General features: G+C 48.1%; 2 protein-coding genes across 2 annotated transcripts in view; both read left to right on the top strand.

The window, feature by feature from the left end:
- Window positions 1-9,337: 9,337 nt before the first annotated feature.
- Window positions 9,338-19,809, top strand: LOC119246429 (DNA-directed RNA polymerases I, II, and III subunit RPABC5-like). Its single transcript, XM_037512791.2, has 2 exons — window positions 9,338-9,514; window positions 19,572-19,809. The coding sequence occupies exons 1-2, from the start codon at window positions 9,338-9,340 to the stop codon at window positions 19,779-19,781; spliced, it is 387 nt and encodes a 128-aa protein (XP_037368688.1). The 3' UTR covers window positions 19,782-19,809.
- The window catches only part of AFF2 (ALF transcription elongation factor 2), a 592,529-nt gene continuing 585,366 nt past the window's right edge, over window positions 13,109-20,271 (top strand). The window contains exon 1 of the mRNA XM_037511844.2: window positions 13,109-13,126. The gene's annotated coding sequence lies outside the window, so the exon portion shown is untranslated. The remainder of the gene's footprint in view (window positions 13,127-20,271) is intronic.

The following is a 20,271-nucleotide window of genomic DNA, read 5'->3' as shown; positions in this document are numbered from 1 at the left end:
CTACGATGCCAGCCAGAGTGGCCACTGAATGTTGGTTGCTTGTATAAATGAACAGATGAACTGGAACATCATACTTAGTCCCGGGTACCACCCAGGGGGACACGTGTAGCAATTTTTAAGAACTTCAGAGGAAAACCACAGAGAGGAAGGTGAGAGGTGTGGCACGTGTGGCAAATGTCAAGAGCTGTAGTGTTTGGCTGAAGTGAGAACGCCAGCTGGGAAGTCGTGACAGGTGCCCAGGCATACGAAGAAGCATCCCATGGAAAGAAGCTGTGCCCGCCCACTCTGCAACCCCAGAGTCTAGGTGGACTTGGGGCCGATGGATGGGAGGTGTCAGAAGACAGATTTTGTTTGCAGTAAGGCAGAGTGCCTGCGGCGGCCGTCGGGCTAGCCATTATAACGGCCCTCTTCGGGTTACTCTGTGAGGGCTAGTGAGTTTCGTGTCACTTAAGACGCTTCATCTAAGAAGGGGAAGTACTTTGAAGGGTGATGTGAAGGGGATACCTGTATTTAAGTGAGTCACTATCCGGTTAAGAAAGAAGTGGTGCATGGACAGAAAATATCAGACACTATACTAAGTATCAAACAAGATACCAACTACAAATCAAACTTGAAAGACTATAGACTCGACTTGGCCTGGAACTGACTGAGACAGAGAGCTCTGTGGAAGAGCATGCATGTGAGGCAGCGTAAGCCTCAAATGTGTGAAGGTAATGGGCGTGAGCGGGGGAGGCATAGTTCATGAGGGAGTAACAAACAGTACGGGCCAAAGAGAAATGCAGGAACACTCTGGCCCACAAGTTCCTAAGTCCCTGAGCTACTTGCTTCAAATCACATAGGCTGGGCCTCCCTGGTGGCCAAGGGGCTTGGGCACAGCACTGTGAAGCTGTCCCCAGCCGCTGCAGCATGAGTTGGATCCCCAGCCAGGGAGGGGACCCACATGGCGCAGCAGACCTCTCCTGCCTCCCCGCTGCTCCCCTCAGCAGTGGATTTCAGTGGCTCTGCCTGTTCTGTTTCCCGCTCTGTCTCTGGTGAATCCTCTTGCCTCCCGCACCTCTGGCCTGCACCCCAGCTCTTGTATGCATAAATAAATGGATCTTTGGGAAAAACAAATCACATAGGCTGCGTTCTCGTGCCTGATTACCAAATCTTTCTGCAAACGCCAAGCCCAGGTGCCTCCCCTGTCTCCACTCAGATATCCCGGCTTCTGTCTGAGCATAAAGGTGCACAGATTCCTCGGCCTCCTGGTGCAGAGGTGGGTTTTCTCCATTGATGAGTGAGATGACGTCACAGCACTTGAGCTGAAACAGAATCATCAGGCCCTTTCCCAGCCTCAGCAGTGAATGAATGTGAAATTCCAACACATTTTTCAGCCCCCAATTGTTTTCAGTTTCTGCTACAAAATGATAATGCCTCTTGCTTTCTCATTGTTGCCTCAGAATGAGGCATATTAACTAGGGAGAAAGAGTCGCTGGCAGGCTCTGTGTTTGCTCTGTTACCACAGATGCCACCAACAGCACGAAAGCCCTGGCCTCTATGCTCAGCCGCCCCGGTGGCCTCTTCAGACAGCTGGGGTGAAGCCTGCTGATGAAGTGTCGTTTTTTTCTGATGGAAAAAAAGAGTTCTCCCTGTTTCAGGACTTCTTGCCTTTTAGCATTGGGTAAGTTACTGATTTATGAAGTAGCTTTTGACAAGTCCAAGGCCTAAAATTCTCCTCACAGCGTGGTTACCAGCAGCCTGAACTTTTTCCCTACCCTGTTCCTAGGAACTGTGACCCCAAAGGACCATCCTTATACTTCTCCAAAGAGTAACACATATTTCATTCTATGCTGCCAGAAAAGTTTAAAGCTAAATAGTGTAATTTAAGATCACCTGCCCGGGAACATATCCATTTGAATAACAGCCAAATCTTTCTTAATGTATGGTCTTTTGTTCTGATTTGAAAGTCAGAGCTGTCTTTTTTTTGTGTGTGTGGGGTGGGGAGTTGCGTCTGGGACCCTAAAGAAATGGTCTTTGTTCAAAAACTTTCTCCATGTTAACTTCCTTCCACTCTCACCCTGATCTAGTCAACTTTACAATGTAGATTTCACTGGTTTTTATATTTCTGTCCCTAAAGTCAAACACTCCTTGTACGATCTTACCTTAGATGTGGCAAAATGCCCTCCTGCATCATGAACCATTTTTTTAAAGATCTATCCACCTATGCGTATAAGAACCGGGGTACAGGCCAGAGGCGCGGGAGGGTGAGAGGATCCACCAGAGACAGAGCTGGGAGCAGAACAGGCAGATGGACTGAAAACACTACTGAGGGGAGCAGCAGGCAAGACAGGAGAGGTCTGCTGCACCGTGTGGGTATCTCTCTGGCCATCCGGGGATCGAACTCGCACTGCAGAGGCAGCAGACAGCTCCAAAGTGCTGCGCTCAATCCTCTGTGCCACAAGGAAGGCCCTCATGAACTATTTTTAAAGGAATGGGTTTCAATCCTACAGAAGAGAAAACAATTACTAGTTGAGCACCAGTATGTGAACGGAGGGGTATTGAAGGATACTAAGGGCATATAGGGAGATTGCTGGGGCATCATAAAACAAAACCACGCGCAGGGTGGGCCAAGATTAAGAAGACGAGAGGACAACCTATTGTTTGCGAGCTAAGTTGCTCTCAGTCCTACTAGGTGAGGCAAAGTTCTGCAGTGATGAATCACCATTCCTTAGCGTTGGAGCACTCTTCTATCCCCAGCACCTAGCTCAGTGCCGGGACGACAACAGGGCCTCAGCAAGTACTCAAGGAATCGATGCATGAGTCAATCTCCCAGTTTATTTGTAGTCTGGGCTGTGACACTAATTTTAGTCTTGAAAGTGCATTAGATGAAAAGGGTTCCATTCATAGGAAGTACTAGCTAAACTACGGTAATCTTGAATCTATGATTAAATAAATACTTGGCACGTAATAAGTGATTAATAAATGTTTTCTAAATGCAGTTTTTAATGAAAATTGTTTTTCTTTAACAATTGATTAAATGCTTCCATCAACTCAAGAAATGACTTACTAGCCAGAAATCACTTACAACCTCTGAACTAAAACCAAATATAAGTGGAAATTCACTTGACTGGCCTTGGGTAATTTAATTCTTACTTCTAAACTTGGATGGGACCTGCTAAATCCTCTTCAATAGTCAATCAACTTTCTGCAATGAGGAATAAACATAAGAGAGTGATTGTTTCTCACCTGTCGGTAGATGGCTGTGGATTTGGGTTGATGTACTTAGTAGGATTTTCTTTGTAACCTATGATTGTGCTCATCTGTAACTATGAAAGAAATCAATATGGTATTGGATTGGTTTTGGATGGGAGGAGGGTGGATTGAGGAAATAAGAAGAGATCATACCCAAATGCAGTGACTTTATGAGAAAGAATCACAGATAAATACAGGCCGATAAAGTCCTAGAGTGAAATTGAAATCACTCTTGCATTCACTTGGCTTTTTCTCACATTTATAGCAAAGCTTAACAAAACCTTTCTTAGGCCTAGGAAAATGGTCCCCATGGACTGGATACTTAAGATGCAACATCTACCAGTTGAGGAGTATCAGTGTATTCTAAGTGAGGGAAAGTTTATTGTAAACTAAAAATAACGAGAAGCAGGGTATGTTTGGGGTCCTTGTAATAGAAATTGACAATAGGTAGCATTCTTGGGTGTCGCCCTGCTTTTTCTTTAAAAAGAAAGAGGCTGTCATTTGGGCTCCTGGCCCCCTGGAGGAGATGGTTATCTCTGTTACTGTGCTTTTGTTTAGCTCTCTACTCCATGCTGTCAAAGCCCTTTCTTTGTTCACCTGCTGGGTATGTCACATCTATGACTGTGATGTTTTAGCTCACAATTCATTGGTTTCTTTGCATTTTGGGCTCTTGATTAATGTTAAAAGTGGAATTACTGACTGGGCATAAGATCCAGCAATATCTTTAATTCATGGAGCGCCTTGGCAAAGAGAAACACTAGAGACACAAAGAAAACTGTATTTAATGATACCCTTCAGTTTGCTGAAACCCTCTTTGAGATTTCCCAGGGAAATAGATTCTATTTTTAGTCTTTATGTTTGTCAATTATTTGTGTGTCCTTATTTTTTTTTTTTTGGTTTAATTTATGAAGTCCAAGGTGAATGATAAACACTTGTATATGTATCTATATGTATATGTATAGGCATAGACACATATTTACCTTTTTTGTGTGGATTCTGCCCCTTAAATTCAGCTAACTCATCATGAAATTGCAGGAAAGCTTTGAAGATTGTATATATTCCAGTGATCGTCGGAGCCATCTCCCTGCCCACTCCCCATCTGATCTTGACCTTGACTCTTCTCTCCTTTATTCCATACCCTGCCTCTGTGCTTTACTTTCACCACCTTTGGCTTTGACACCCTTCCTTCTGGATCTTCGTGTCACCCTCATATGTTGTAACCTTCACCTAGCATTTGTGTTGCTGTGCATGTGTGCCCCCTTCCACCTTCCCTTCCCCCCAGTTCCAGTTCTGCTGCTTGAACCAGCTGCTGGGCACACACATACCCCGGATGAGAAAATAAAAGGGGTAAGGCATGACAATAATGGGAATTTTCTTTACAGAGATATCTCCAGAAAAGGGGGCGGTACCATGGTCCCCACCCCATTTAAGGAGGGGCAGAGCTGAGTGGCCAGGAGAAGATACATAACAGACAAGGCAGGTGGGACTGGGGGAGGAAGAAGGGGAAGAAAGAGAGCTCTTGCTTCTGCGGTCTGACTTGTAACCCCGGTACTGTTGGGAAGGAGCCCCAGCAGAGACGTTTGGAAGAGACACATGGGTGACAGACACGTGGGGACTGACAGTGGCAGCCTTTATCTTCCTGTGGCAGCTCCTCTGTGCCAGCTTTCTGGGTCCTGCTTCAGAACCCTTTTCCTTTGATTCCCTGTCAAAAGGTGCCACCTTAGACTTGGGGCAAACTGTCAGGCCTCAGTGGTCCCACTTTGGGCTGATCCTGTTTGTCTGGTCATTGACCCACTAGGGGATGGGGAATTTTAGGTGTTCATTGGGAAACGACATCCCTTCCTCTCTTCTGTTTCTCTCTGCACACTAATTCTAGTAAAATTCTTTCACACCAAGAGTCTGCTCTGCCTTTGTGTGCATGGATGATGGCCTGACCCCTTTAGAGCATGCAAGTTTGGGGTTCCCTGGGTACCCCTTGGTCACACACTATTTCACTTTGTCTGGTCCTGAATCCACACAAATGACCATCTGCAACCCCCTTTCCCTGGGCTTCTGCAAAACTTCCCTCCCCCCTGCTCCAACCTGTGCTCCCTGCAATACAAGCACTGCACAGCAGGGGGTGGGCTTCTAACACTACAAATCATATAAATGCCACTCATGGGTCAAAACCCTCCAGTGGGAAATTAGATAATAGAAAATTCTTGACCATGGCCTCTCAGGCTCCGTATAGCCCTCTCTTCCCTCTGCTCACTCGGCCTCAGCCTTCTCACTGGTCTTCTTGCTGTTCCACAAAAACACCAAACTCTTTCCACTTGAAAGCTTTGCACCTGCTCTTTCTTCTCACTGAAATACTGTGCTCCTTGATCTTCACATAACTGATGCCTTCTTGTCATTGAGGTTTCAGGTCAGATGTCACCTCTTTGGAGAGGTTTTCCAGCCACCCAATTGAATGTGTCTCCTAGGCACTCTCTGCACATCCTGTTTTATTTTAATTACATGTTCTTGCTCATTCATATACTGAGCTGTTTACTACCCTCCCTATCACTTGTGTGTGAATTCCAGAAGAGCAGGTGCCTTGTCGGACTTGTTCTCTTTTGAAAGTCAGCAACTAGAACAATGCCCATGAGTGGTACCCAATAAATAACTGTTGATTAATATTAACCTTTGGATGATAGAGTGTATAAGTACTTAGCATATATTAAGTAGGTTAACATACGCAACACATATTTATTTCTTACATCTCATAATGGCCGAGTAAGAGAAATGGTATAATCTCCATTGTGTAAATAAGGAAACAGGTTCAAAGTGTAAGTAGGATGGGGTGTTTGTATTGGATCTCACATGTCGTGGTTCTCTACTGCTGTGTAACAAATTGCCACACACTTAGCAACCTGAAGCAACATTTATTATCTGGCAGTTTCTTTAGGTCAAATGCCCAGGCATTACATTGCTGGGTTCTGTGCTTGAGGTCTCAGAAGGCTACAATCAAGGTGTCAACTGGGCTGCATTTTCATTTGGAAGCTCAGGGAAACATGCATTCCCAACTCTCTTTAATTGTGCACAAGATGAATTGCTTGTTTCCATAGACTTCACGGCAGCTGGCGTCGCCAAAGGCGGCAATGGACAGAGACGCCTTCTCTGCCCCTTTGAGGGCCGGTCTTTCAGGAAGGTCGAGTCTGGTTTCAGGAGCTCACCTAATGAATCCACGTCTACCCAGGATTATCTCCGCGTAGATGCACTAAAAGTCAACTCATTAGGGACCTTTATTCCAGCTGCAAGATCCCTTAATCTTCGCTACATAATGTAGCATAATCAGAGGACTGATTTCCCATCAACTTTGCCATGTTCCATTAGTTAGAACTAAATTTCAGGCCCCAACCACACCTGAGAAGAGGAGGTGGCACAAAGACCACACTGCTTCATGCTAATATACTCCGCGCGGGAGACTGGGAGCAAGGGCCTTTGCAATTTTAAGATACTGCAACAGCCTAAATAAAAAGGAGAAGGAACAGCTCCCAAGGGCAAGAACACTTTGAGCAGAGATTACCCAAAGTGCTGGGCTTGAAAATACAGTGCAAATCACGAGAAATGGCACCTCGCCCGGGATCAAATCTAAGCGAGGGACCCTCGCCCCTCCGTGTGGCCCTCGGGTCTCGATGCAGTCTCTGCCCCTCCCGGCCATCTCATTTTGTCATTGGGAATGGAGACACTCCACTTTAAAGGTAAACTGTTGTCAGATGTGTGCCTTGCCGAAGCAAAAAGATGCCTTTCTATGGGAAGTGAGCAGATTTAAGCAGGCAGCTGCAGTAAAGACACGCTTTTGAAATGCTTTTCTGAGTTTTCTGCTTTGAAGACTAGAAAAAAGGGCACAGCCACGCCTGGAGAGTCCACATGTATTCATTCACTGAACTTCTGCAGAGCACTGCTAGGTGCGGGACCCCAGGAGCCTGGGCGCCAAAGAGGGTTTCTACCTGGGGAGTGCTCAGGTTCGCGGGAGAGACAGATGCACCAGCCAAGTCCGATGGAGCGTGGGAGAGCTCAGGCGTACGGGTGGAGAGCGGTCGCTGCTGCCGTGGTGGAGTTGAGGAAGGGTTTCCCAGAGCACAAGTGGGGTCACCAGAGAAGCTAGGAGCTTCCTTGGCAGGCCAGCAGGGTGGGGCGGAGAGGATGTTCTAATGAAGGCGAATGGCAGGTGGCAAGCGGTGAAGACCTGAGCAGGCCAGGCATTTGCGGGGGTGGGGGGCATTGGTCCAGGGTGAATATGGGGGGCGAGACAGCTGAGGTGAGAACACAGGACAGATTTTTGGCAGTGGTGCAAGCCACGCATGCAAGAGGTAGTGCTGTGAGTGGTAGCCCCATCAGACTCAGTGATGCTGTGACGTGGCCAGTACGTCTTCCTTAAGTGCTGCTTGCTAATATAATTAGCACGGTGCAGCGATGCCAGCCCCCCACCCCAGGTATGTGATGTCTGAGACTTTCTTCTTTTAGGCAAATAAGCAGCAAAAATCCGTGAAACTGCTAAAATGCTACTTTTGCTTTTTGTACTATTTCGACGGAAATTATGCATTTGCTCAACCCTAAATAACCCACACTATAAAGTGGAATAGGTATAAAAATTTCTTTTTCTTCATTTGTAACCCAGTGAAGACCAAAAATATGTATCCCTGTGAACTTATAATTTTGAATGCCCCACAGCAGTAATGCACCCGCTTTCATATAAATATGAACTAGATAGAACTGAGGGAAGGAACTGAAAGCAGCAAGCTCATGCTAGGCCTCCAGACCCTCACCAGGTGATGCCTATGACTTCTCCAGGCTTGGGGGGTCGGGGGCTGCATGCTTGGAGCGTGGATTGCAAGTGACGCTCAATCCGAAACCCAGAGGCCACTTGCCTGGCACATGTGTGGCGTTACTGAGGCGGGAGGGCATGGCAGCAGTGTTGAAAATGAAGTCCTGTTGCACAGCTCCAGCCTGAAAGTCATGCTCCACAAGGACTTTCTTTTCCTTAAATACTGATTCGTCATTGACAGATGAAACTATTAAAAGGTCAGGATTTAGAGCTACTCAGTCTCCCGCGTTGTAGAGGCAGGACAGGCCACAGGGCAGGTTTTCTGACCCAGCAGACCCGGTCAAGGAGGAGTCAGAGTCCTCAGTGGCTTTTGCAGGTCTTTTATTTAGATTTACCAGGCACACGGCAGGCAGGGGTGCTGGGGGGCCGGGAGGCTGGCAGGCCTCCCAGCCCCCAGCAAATCCTCACTCTAGCTGGGCTCTCCGGCCTTCTCTTCTTCTCTCGGCTTCTGCTGGGCCCACGGTGAGGCCGCCCTTAAAAGCCCAGTCTCAGCCCAGGTGAATCCCATCTCCCTAGGCCCACACCCTGCTCCAGGTGCCGCCATCAGGCATGCGTTCAGGACCGCAGGGATCCATCATCCATCCTGATGGCGGGAGGGCAGAAAAGCCTGATACCTCCACCTCACCCTACAGGCATGCTGGCTGTTTTTGTTTGTACATCTGGGTAAGTTCCCTCACGTCCACAATGGGAATGATTGTGCGTGTCCTGAAGTTGCACTAGATGAATTATGTAAGAGCGCATAATACCCGGAGCAAGAGACAGAGGTGGGTCGTACACAACGACCCCGCGGAGGATAACGAGCGCACAGCTCGGGGTGACCCCTGCCTTGGGACGTGCTAGGTACGCATGCGCCATGGGCAGGTCACGGGCCATCTCACGGGGAACACAACGTGAAATGTTCTGGAGATCCTGCCCCTGAGCTGGAAGGGCAGGGAAGGAGCCATCTCCACAGGCTCCATCTTGTACCCCAAAATGCACAGCCTGAAGGTAAAGTCAGTGTGGGGTAAACGAAGACGCTCAGCCTTTTGCACCGCTGGCCTTTGTGGCTCTCACTTGCGGCCTGGAGTGCAGGAGGCGCTTGGGAGCGTGGGCTCGGGGCGCGCGTGCCCAGTGGTGGACACCTGGAGTGTGCTGTGGGCATGCGTGAGTGGGCACACCTGCGCCTGGAGGCCGAGCCCATAAGGGCCGCAGCACAGGGGACAGCGGGCGGCAGAGGACGGTGTGGCGGCGGCGGCAGAGAGCCGCGGAAAGGACAGGATGACGGGCCGACGCCAGAGAGCGCAGAAGAGTAAAGATCCCCCCAGCGCCCCGGCCCGGCCCGCCCTGTACCGGGCCGCCTCGCTACAAATGGTGTACAACGTTGATCAAAAGCCTGAAAAAGCCACTGTGGGCCCCAGGACTCTCCTTAACCCGTCTGCCCGCATCACAGAGCAGGTGCCCGGAGCCTTCCTGCCACGACCGTCTTTTCAGAGAAAAAAACGATTTCACAGTGAGGCCCGGCCGTGGGCTGCTGCCGGGCTGCTCCCGAGGGGAGGCCTGCATCCTGCCTTGCCTTCCTCCAGCACTGGCGCGGCTTTGGATCAGGACGATCTGGAGCTGGAAGCCCCACCTTTCAACAAGAATCACTTTCTTAATGTCAACAACTCACTGTTTCTTGCTATGAAAACTAAATTCAAATGTGCGTTCATTTGGACCAGCTCTCGCAGAGGAAAGCCAACAGGGCCGCTTGAGACTTTATTTTTCAGTTAACAGCTGCCGGCCCAGGAGGGCTGCCCGAGACCCCTGGAGCAGCCCCAGCAGGCCTCCCCACACCTCCAGACTCTGTGAGGGCGAGTTCTTCCTGCTCTGCAAGCTCCCAGCTCCTGGTTGGCAGTACTTGAATTTATCGGATAATTATTCCAGGGTTTTGGGGTGAGCCAGGTTACCTTCTGCTCTCCCAGAGGGGGGGATGGAATTTCAGAATTGCGCTCAGCTTGAGGGCATTATTTTCTGCCTCAAACTGGCATTTTATTCAGGCAGCAAGAGTTTCCCTGAATGGGAAGACTTGGCTGAGGACATCTCAGCCTGGTGTTTGCACACCGAACTAGGAAGGCCGGTCGAGCCTGACGCCCAGGGGAGAGAATCCCAGCTCTGCACGCAGCAGCTGTGGGACCCTGGAAAGTCATTTCACTCGTGCTCGTCGGCGCTTCTCTAAAGGGAGCATGAAAACACCAGCCTTGCCGTGTTCTTGGCGGTTAAAGGAAGCGATGTCTGCAAAATGCTACCCTCATTGTGAGGCACTCTGTCAGGAAGTCATCGTCATCTTCGTCATCGTCATCAAAATGATCATGAGAGATTGAAAGCAGAAAGCTTTCTCACTGCTAAGTCAAGGCGGGCGGGGCTGCGTCCTCCTGCTGTTCGCAAGGGCTGCACTTGTGCAATCTCAGGGCTGAAACGAATGTTTACCCAGAGCCCAAATGCCTGCACTTTCCCCTTCTTGGCGTTGCCTGGCAGAGCCAAGCGCCTCGCCAGGGAAGGGCCATGAGCTGTCCAGAACACAAAACCGACACCCCCAAGTACATCTCGGTGGGGACTGACAGCAAACACGAGGGGTCACCTTACAGAGGGATGCTGTCATCAAGGTCCTCATGGATGACCAGCCTAGACTCCTAGAACTGGCGCTGGGAAAGGTCAAGTGAAGCTTCTGTTTTCCTTGTGGGTTCTGCCACGTCAGCGTGGGCCTGGCTGGTGAGTGGCTCGACTTCTATTTTCTGCTGCCTATTTGACTTTGCTCTTCAATTGCCGAGTGGCACCCCCAGGTTCCTGAGCCAGTGACAATGCTGGACTCACACGCCAGCTCTGTCATTGACCCGTGCGTGTGACTTGGGGCTTGTCACTTAATCTCTCTGAGCCTCAGTTTCCTCCAAAGTAAAATCAAAGCGAGAAGGATTTGTTTATTGATGGGTTGTGGGGATTCCAGGCATTCCTCCTTGTGAGGTGCTCAGGTCGTAGCCTGAGCCCTCCTCTGCACTCAGCAAGTGTTGGCTGTGCTCGCTGCGTGCGTATTTTCCTGTGGGACTTCATCCATCAGCAGTTGCCACCATCTTAGATGTGATGTAAATATTGAGAAACTAAGAGACATTTAAAATCACTTGCCATGGTGACAATGCTTTCATATGGCCTTATACTTGGATGATATTTTAACTTTCTAATCTTTCAATATGTCAATAAATATTGACTGAGTGCCTGTTCTGTTGCAGGCAGCCTTAGCCCTACCGAAGAGGTAGGATCAGTGTAAATATAGCCATCTGATGCAGGGGAGAGCGCGTGTGTTCAGAGGTTAGTGAATTTGCCTCATGTTGCGCTGTTGATAGTAGTTCGGATCTTTTCACGTTCTAGCCAATGTTCGTCCAGATTTAGTCTGCTTCTGTGCCCACTGCCATGGGCCTGGCAACAGGCGAGTGGCTGAGAGTCGGGGGTGTTGCTTCCAGGGATGACACAGTGTGCTGAAGCTGGGGGCTGATGACCAAAAAGGGCGGGAGCCACCGAAACTTAGGGGAGCGTGGGAAATCCAAAGCCCAGGAGGGCAGCGGAGTTCAGAGGCGGGGGATGCAGACAGGTGCAGCAGAGAGCTCTCACCGATGGCCTGGAAGACCTGAGCGCCCTGTGCCAGTGTCAGCTTTGGTGCTGGGACACCTGCAAGCAGAGCTGGCTGCAGGCCCCACGCAAGCGTTCTTGAGATGGTCCTCTGAGTGGCAGTGAATCTTTCTCTTGACAGGGCCTCTGTTGTCTTGATTGCAGTGACTTAGACTGGCCTCATTAAAAATCGATGACGCAAGGTAAGGGCAGGACCCCCAGACAAGCAATGCCTGAAGGGAGTGTGAGTGCGGGCTGCTGGAAACGGGCTGCCTGTGCAGATTGAGGTGGCCTCCTTGATTGTCCCTGACAGCCATGAGGATGGGTTTCACTGATCTGGCCACATTTTCTCCTTAGCTCCCATTGTGTCCAACAGTACCATTTGCCAGATGGTTCGACGGGGTGAGGGGACAGCGTGTGGCTGTGACATGTGACAGAGTGAAGTTAACTGACCCGTGTGGGAATTGGACTGATAGCTTTCATAGAAGGCTTTCAGAATCTCATTTCCTATAAACTATAGAATTAAACAAAAGGTTATGTAAACAGATCCAAACCAATTGACTTTGGAGTAAAGAACAGCATTCATTCTGATTTCTAATCCTCATCAATTTTTTAGACAGATGTCTGGGGTTAAGGGTTCAGACGCAGGCTTAGTTTGAAAATGACAAGGGACTCCAGGAGGACTTGTGTACCTATCAATTGCGAGCTAGTGAGAATATACTGTTGGTCTGAGCAGGCAACTTCAAATGTCAAGAGGTTCGGGAGTAAAGGGCTGAATATCCCCTAAGTCAGAGTCTCCAAATCTCAAGATCCTCAATACGATTGATCTTGATCTCCAGCGCCTCTGCTGAAGAAAATACTGGCTTTAAAAAGCTCCTTGAATTTCTTGAAGTATGACATTCCTCTCCAGGTTGAAAGTTCTTTTCCATTTCTGGACTTCAAATCCATGGAAGTGTAGGAATCAAAGTTAAACATGCTGTCCACGGAAAGTTCAAGTTCCAGGCTTTGCTGCAGCTAAGGAGTCTGTTTTGCCTTTGGTAACTTCCTAGTGGCCCTCCCAAGTATCGGGGCTGCTGGCACCATCGGTGCCATTTTCGGGTTCTCTGTGGTGTCAACCTCCTGCTCGTCCTCGTTCCCCTGTGCTTTTCCCTCCCCGTCTCCCCTCACTCTGCCCCCCCCACCCCCCTTGCAGGGATTTGGAGTGCTGTTAACATTCACCTGCCCTTCCATTTGTGCAAAGACTTTTTTCCTGCTCTCCTTCTCTGCATTGTCTCTGAATCCGGTCTGATTTTTATAGCAAGGCTCCCACCGGCTTTTGGTTGCAGAGTGACCTTGGACTCTCTTGCTGGGGGAGTGCATTCTCTTGCCTTCTAGCTAGTAATTACCGTCAGATGATGTAAACTGCATGGGATACAAATAGAACCAGGAAAGGTAAGATGTGCCTTTTGGTTGAAAATGCTCGCATCATGGGATAATTGGAAAACTGGAGAGGTGGCATATATGTATGTCTGTGATGTGTGTGTCTGCACAACATGCATATGTATATGGATTATGGATGGAAGCATATATCTGTAGTATATCAGAGACTGGGGACAGAGTGCAGCTCCTCCTCGTTCTTGCATTTGGAGACGAGTTTCTTCACACTGCAGTATTCGTTTTGATAACCGTGCAGAGACAGATGGCATTTTGTCCGCCTTCCAGAACAGAGGAATAGTTTGCCGAGCTATAGCTACTATAATGAGAAGCCGTGTAAGTTGAAGCTGAGGTAAAACCAGAGCATCTGTCAGTCCTCGCGTGCCAGATTGGAGATGCTGAAGACAAACTAATATTTCAACAAAAAGTTGAAGCAAGTATAGATTTGTGACCAAAATGATTGCATTTGATAACAATGCCATAGCAGATGTCCTAGAGTTCATGCTTGCTTTTTATTACTGCTCTGTGAGTGTTTTTGGAAGCAAGACCTATCGGCACAGCTTGTATGGCGCATGTTCGTTATAAAATTTTATTTTACAGAAAACAATGAGATGGAAAATTTGTAGCTAATTTGGTCCGTTCCTACTCTATCATGTTTCTTTACTTATTATTTGGGGGAAGAGTCTATTCTCGGTTGATTTATGTTGGTGTTTTCTCGCCTAATGAAAGAGCATCACGTTAATTTGAAATCGAGGGCAAGAAACCCGAATTAATTTTCATTATCTCAGCTCATGTTTTCAGTATGGGCCGCGGGAAGAGGCACCTTCACCTACCCAGTGCCCTCTTTCTCAGCCACTCAGTCTTCCTGGTTTTCTGTTTTCTGTTACTGAGGTCACTTTTGAAAAGCCTTTCTCTTGGGTCCCTGATGAGAAAAGATGTAGGATGTTCTCACTGGCGTCTCTGCCTGGTTAGATTAGCAGTGGATATGTGCTCAAGAAAGCAATTATTTTCAATCCAGATGATGGAAGGTGAAGAATATGGTGAAGAATGTGTTTCCAAGCGTGGGCAGTGCCCGCGTGGCTCCTGTGCTGCGTATGGCGGTGAGAGTGTGCCTCGGCGGGAGAAAGACACGCTCAGAACCAGCTTCCTTGGGGTGCGCGGGTGTGAAGGACAATTATTCTGGGTTTCCGTGGAATGGGAAATAGCTATATAACCTGATTGCCTTTTAACAGATTCTTTATTGGGAGAAGGCAATTATTTTCAAAGGTTGATGAATGTTAATAAAAGGTTACACGTGGTAGTCCAAATGTTATAGCAGTGAGTTTACCGAAAGGAAGATCGTGCAGTCATATACAGGATATTTCCTGTCACAGGAAGTGTGAGCACCAGCCTAGTGCCAGGTCTTGGGAGCGAACTATGCTCAAGGACATGTGCTTCTGTCTCCCTGTCACCCCGGGCTCTTGGGCACAAGGGTTGAATTTCTGGCTGTCCTTTTGCCTTGCTTTCCAGATCTTCGATTTACTCTCACCTGCTCAGAGGTGATCTTACTTGCCTGCCCCTTTTTATTGCCTGCGTTCTCAAAGCGCTTGCATTAAACACTTTTTTTCTTATTTTTAAAGAGGATTGAATTTTAGATTTTGTAAACATTATCAATGATCATCAAACAAATCTAATGAGATGTGTGGCCTATCGAAGATATTAGACTCTAGTACTTTGAGACTGTTTAAAAGTGAAAAATTATTTACCAGGTAAAGGGGATTATTGTATGGTGACGGAGGCAGCCAGACTTCTGGTGGCGATCAGATGTTTTACTCTGTACAGATGTTGAATGACAATGCTGTACACCTGAAATGGATACACAGTTCTAAGCCAATGTTGCCTGCATAAAAATGGATTTGAGAAAATATTTCCATTCCATCGTGGAAAAGTTTGGGGTGGTTTTAACAGTGGCGCTATGGAGAATTTCCTTCTGCTCTCCCTGGAGCTGACCTGCTCGCTTGCTTACAAAGGCCCAGAGGACAAACTTAGCCTAGAGGAGAAACCTCTTGAGCTCTGGAGGTCTTTCAGTTCTTTCCTTTGCCTTCCTAGTTGCCAGATCTCTCGCCCACCACCAGCTCCTCCCACAGCTCCCTCTGAGCTCCAAGCCAGTCACCCCAAGGCCTATAGGCCTTGGCACATACTGTACCGGCTAAGGAAATTGCCCTCTCTCCTCCCCACCCTCTGTTCCCCACTTCATGGTCCCTATCAGACACAACACTCACATCATGGCACTGAAATTCTTGCCATTGCCAAGTGGCAGCCTGAAGTAACCCATGTGTGCCATTGCACAAGCGCAGGGTGGGCGTACAGTGGGCGTGGGCCTGTCTCCTTTCTCGCAATGAACGGCTCAGACCCCCATCTGCTCATAGTATCTCTTTTTAAAAAAATTTACTTGTTTATGCATACAAGAACTGAGGAGTGGGCGAGAGGTGCGGGGGATGAGAGGATTCACCAGTGGCAGAGCAGGGAGCAGAACAGGCAGACTGACTGAAATCCACTGCTGAGGGGAGCAGCGGAGAGACAGGAGAGGTCTGCTGCGCCATGTGGGTAGCTCCCTGGCTGGTTATTAAACTCGTGCTGCAGAGACTGTGGATACCTTCATAGTGCTGAGACTTAACCCCTTGCGCCACCAGGGAGGCCCTGCTAGTGGTATCTCTCTTGAGGCCTCTTTTTTACCCCCACCCAATGTCTGGGAACTCTAGGCTCCCACGGGCCCAGAGATGGCCCCTGGCTTTACATGTAAATCAAAGGAGAAGCTGGAATGTGCTCGCTCTTGCTGCCTCTGCAGAGGGATGCTTTAGGAAACCAGGAATGTTTCAGGACTTTTCTCTCACGCTGTGTAAAAGGAAACCACACACTTGATTTTCATGGCTCATCCTTTAACCCTAGAACTTCAAAAAAGGGGATTTTAGCAACAAAATCGCTGCACTTAATACCCCAAAAGAGCTTCCATTTGTGTAACTCAGACTTTATTCATGTGGCAGCAACTGAGCAGCCAGGGTGGCCCCTTGGTACAGAGGTAAAATCGGGGCTCAGAGGCATTGAAAAAACATGCCCCCTTCATGAAGTCAAAGGAGCACAGATTTGGGACCAGAATCTGCCTTGGACATTGCCTGCCCTTCAGGTTTCTGCTTTTGCATTTTGGATGTCTTGTTTCCCCTCTCGGTGCCAGACTCTGCCCTCCACCAAGGCCCATCCTGTGGGTTCTCCCTGCTGTGAGCTGCATGAAACATCCCCCCACCCCCGGCCAGTCCCTCAGAATCCAACCTGACATCAGGTCCGGGAAAGAGGCTAGAAGGGAAGCTCCGAGCCACCTTTAGAGCCAAGTTCTTATGTTATGTTCAAATACATGTTATTTTTCTTTGTCTACTTTTGCTCTAATTGATTATCTTAACCCAAGAGAGGAAAATAGTTATTTTCGGTTGGAGACACCAGATGTGAGTGTGCAGCTAGGAGGCAGGGCAACTCCTGTCCACATGGACGGTTGCTGCTCTCAGGAACTCCTGCCTACAATGACTTCTGTCCTTTTGCCACTTACGAAATAAAATATGCTAGTTAAAAATAAGAAATAACAGGGCAGATCATGGGAGAAGTTGCCTCCCAGGCGGGAAGAGGGAGGGTGGTGGCGTCGGGGTGAGCCCTGTTGGAGCGACTCCTCCGGCCCTGGTTCTTTTATGAGATAAACGAAAGGCCTGGGCAGTGAATGAGAGGGCTCAGGAAAGCGACAGCAGCCTCATCTCATCTTCTCAGGAGGTGATTCTGTACACGTGTTCAACGCGGCCCCTGCAGTGTTGCTTGTGCAAGAGCAGGCCCGGCTTGGGAAATGAACAAGGAAAGAGTAAATTCAAAATTCAAAGAAATTATTTGAATTTCTTTTTGGTCAAAATGGGCATATCTCCACAAAAATAAGGTCATTGGAACAAGAGAATTTACGATTTCAGTGACTTGACAGAACGTATCAGAATCTATCTTCCCTCAAAGTAAATTGTGAGCTAAGTCAGACAGAGAGAGACAAACACTGCGTGGCGTCACTTGCATGTACACTCTAAAAACAACGTCAAGATCATTGACACATAAGGTAGAAGGTCATTGCTAGTGGCTGGAAAGAAGTAGGGAGAGGTTGATAAAAAGGTACAAACCTTCAAGGTGATTAAAGTCTGGAGAGCTACTGTATAACTGGTGATTATAGTCGATAATACTGTATTGTGTAATTAAAATTCATAGAGAAAATAGAACTTAATTGTTCTCACCAAGGAAAAAAACCAAGAAAGAGAAATATGCTAGCTGGTGGTTGCCTCAATCAACTAGCTAGGAGGCTGCCTGGCACTGTGTATGTGTGTGTCAATCACCATGATGGAGACTTTAAACATCTTACAATTTATATATCAATTATACCTGAATAAAAGTGAAATTAAAAAGAAATGGGTAGCAGATCCTAGAGCTATATACTAAGTTTGGAAGAGTCGTTTTGTTTGGGGGACACTTGTGTGCAAGTGAGGGTCAGACCATTCATTTGCACATTTCTGACGTTGGTGCATTGAATCTTTGCAGCAAATGTGATTTTTTTTATATTGAATAAACTTTAAGGCTTGTTTCATTTTTTTAAAGATTTATTTTATTTATACAAGTACCAGGGTACAGGCCAGAGGCGTGGGAGGGTGAGAGGATTCACCAGAGACAGAGCGGGCAACAGAACAGGCAGAATGACACAGCTGAGGGGAGCAGCGGGTGAGACAGAAGAGGTCTGCCACGCCATGTGGGTTGCTCTGTGACCGGCGGGGATCGAACCGGCACTGCAGAGGCTGTGGACAGATTCACAGCACTGTGCTTAACTGCCTGCACCACCAGGGAGGCCCCAAATGTGACTTTTCTACCTTGTCACTATGTTCATGTCTACCTTTAATGGCATTGTTAATTAGCATCCATTGATACGAACTGGTCTGTTAGATGAAGGGCAGAGATATTTCAAGTGTTTCCAGTGATAAGAAAATATGTATCATGCAAATCTATAGTCAACCTACTGAATGATCCAGTAATTCCACTCCTAGGTAGCTACCAGAAGAATACAAAAACATTAATTTGAAGGGATATAGGTACACCTATGTTCATTGCAGCACTGTTGATTGTACAATAGCCAAGTTGTAAAAACAAAGTAGGTGCCCATCAATACTACGGTGTATATACCCAATGGAATACTACTCAGTTATGAAAAATGATGAGCTCTTCTGTGTGTGATAGCATCATCCCCTCCAGCTCCACCCATACTAAGTAAAATAAGCCAGAGAAAGACAAACACTGGGTGTTTTCCCTCATATGTGGAACAGAGAGAAAAAACGAAACAAAGGGACTGATGAAATTAAACCAAAACAAACCCTAGAACTGTGCCTGCAGAATTGAGGCTGCTAGAGGGAGAGAAAGGAATGGTCTGAGAAGAAAAGAGAAGGGGGGTGTGTAGAGGCAGGAATGGGCACAGTGCAGGTTTTCTGACCCAGCAGACCGGGTAAAGGAGGGGTCAGAGTCCTCAGTGGGTTTTTGCAGGTCTTTTATTGGGGTTCACCAGGCATATGGCAGGCAGCGGTGCTGGGGGGAGGGCCGGGAGGCTGGCAGGCCTCCCAGCCCCCAGCAAATCTTCACTCTATCTGGGTTCTCCGGCGTTCTGCTTCTCTCTCGGCTTCTCTTTCGGCTTCTACTGGCGTCCCCATGACGCCGCCCTTAAAAAGCACAGTCTTAGCCCAGGTGAATCCCATCTACCTGTGCCCACACCCCATTCCCGGTGCCCACCATCAGGCATGCATTCAGGACCTCAAGGATCCATCATCTATCCTGATGGCAGGAGGGCAGAAAAGCCTGACATTTTTCCTTACCCTACAGGGTGGTTTACGGTAAAGGACTCTGGATGCTTTGGTGGCGGGGGTGTTGTGGTGACATCCATCCAAGGAGGTATGAACCCATCACCTAAATCATGTACAGTTGCCTCAATTAAAAAAAAAAAGTAGATAATGCAAAAAAGTTAAAAAATAAAAAGGCCAGAATACCAAGTCACCAAGGCACAGAATGCCAGGTCACTGCACAGTTTGTGTGAATCAAGGGAGAAATATAGAGTGTGTACTTGTTTTGCATAACTGGTAACATCCTATGTAGTGCTATACATTTTCATCATTCATAAAGCTGAAAAAAAGGTCAGAAAATGGTTGCAGGTATTTCTATGTCAAAATTGGCATCTTTTTTTATTGGCTGCATGGAATATCTGTGCAGCTGTACATTCATTTATTTAACCTGTCTCCTATGGGGCACATTTGGATTTCTTTCATTTTCTTTCCATGGCTGCTACCATAAACACTTTTTTAAAAATTATGTTTTAAAAGATTTATTTATTGGGGGCGGGGCGCGGAGCCAAGCTGCGTGGAGGGGCGCGGGCGGGGAGCGGCCGCTGATCATCCCCGTGCGCTGCTTCACTTGCGGCAAGATCGTCGGCAACAAGTGGGAGGCCTGCTTGGGGCTGCTGCGGGCCGAGTACACCGAGGGGCACGCCCTGGACGCCCTGGGCCTGAAGCGTTACTGCTGCCGCCGCATGCTCCTGGCCCACGTGCACCTGATTGAGAAGCTGCTCAACTGCGCACCCCTGGAGAAGTGATCACTGACCGCCCTCCCTGTCCAGCCCAGAGCCCATCCTGCGGACGGGGTGTCTGAGCCATGGGGCCTCCTGCAGCCCCGTGGGCACGACCTCCCACTAGGGAGGGAAACTTCCAGTAAAGGCCTGGCACACCCAGAAAAAGAAAAGATTTATTTATTTATGCATACAAGAACTGGGGTACAGGCCAGAGGGGTGTGTGTGTGGGGGGTGATGGTGAGAGGATTCACCAGACTGCGAAACAGAACAGGAGGAATGACCGAATTACACTGCTGAGGGGAGCAGAAGGCGAGACAGGAGAGGTCTGCTGTGCCATGTGGGTAGCTCCCTGGCCAGAGATGGAATTCGTGCTGCAGTGGCTGCGGACAGCTTCATAGTTTGTGTCTTAACCCCTTGCGCCACCAGGGAGGCCTGGTGAATACTGAATTGTTTTATGAATACTGGTTGTTTTTTGTTTTTTTGTGTGGTTTTTTTTTTTTTTTTTTTTTTGTAT

Source organism: Talpa occidentalis, unplaced genomic scaffold (assembly GCF_014898055.3).
Source record: "Talpa occidentalis isolate TD23 unplaced genomic scaffold, MPIMG_talOcc4v2.1 talOcc4.15, whole genome shotgun sequence".
Classification (NCBI taxonomy): Eukaryota; Metazoa; Chordata; class Mammalia; order Eulipotyphla; family Talpidae; genus Talpa; species Talpa occidentalis.
Note: the sequence above shows the minus strand (reverse complement) of the source record. Positions and strands in the feature narration are given on the sequence as shown.

Excerpts from the sequence above, each read along its gene's own strand:
- LOC119246429 (XM_037512791.2), top strand. The coding sequence starts at position 9,338 with ATGACGGGCCGACGCCAGAGAGCGCAGAAGAGTAAAGATCCCCCCAGC. Across the intron at positions 9,515-19,571 it reads CTGCCCGCATCACAGAGCAG|CGGCCGCTGATCATCCCCGT; the intron begins GTGCCCGGAGCC and ends GCGGGCGGGGAG.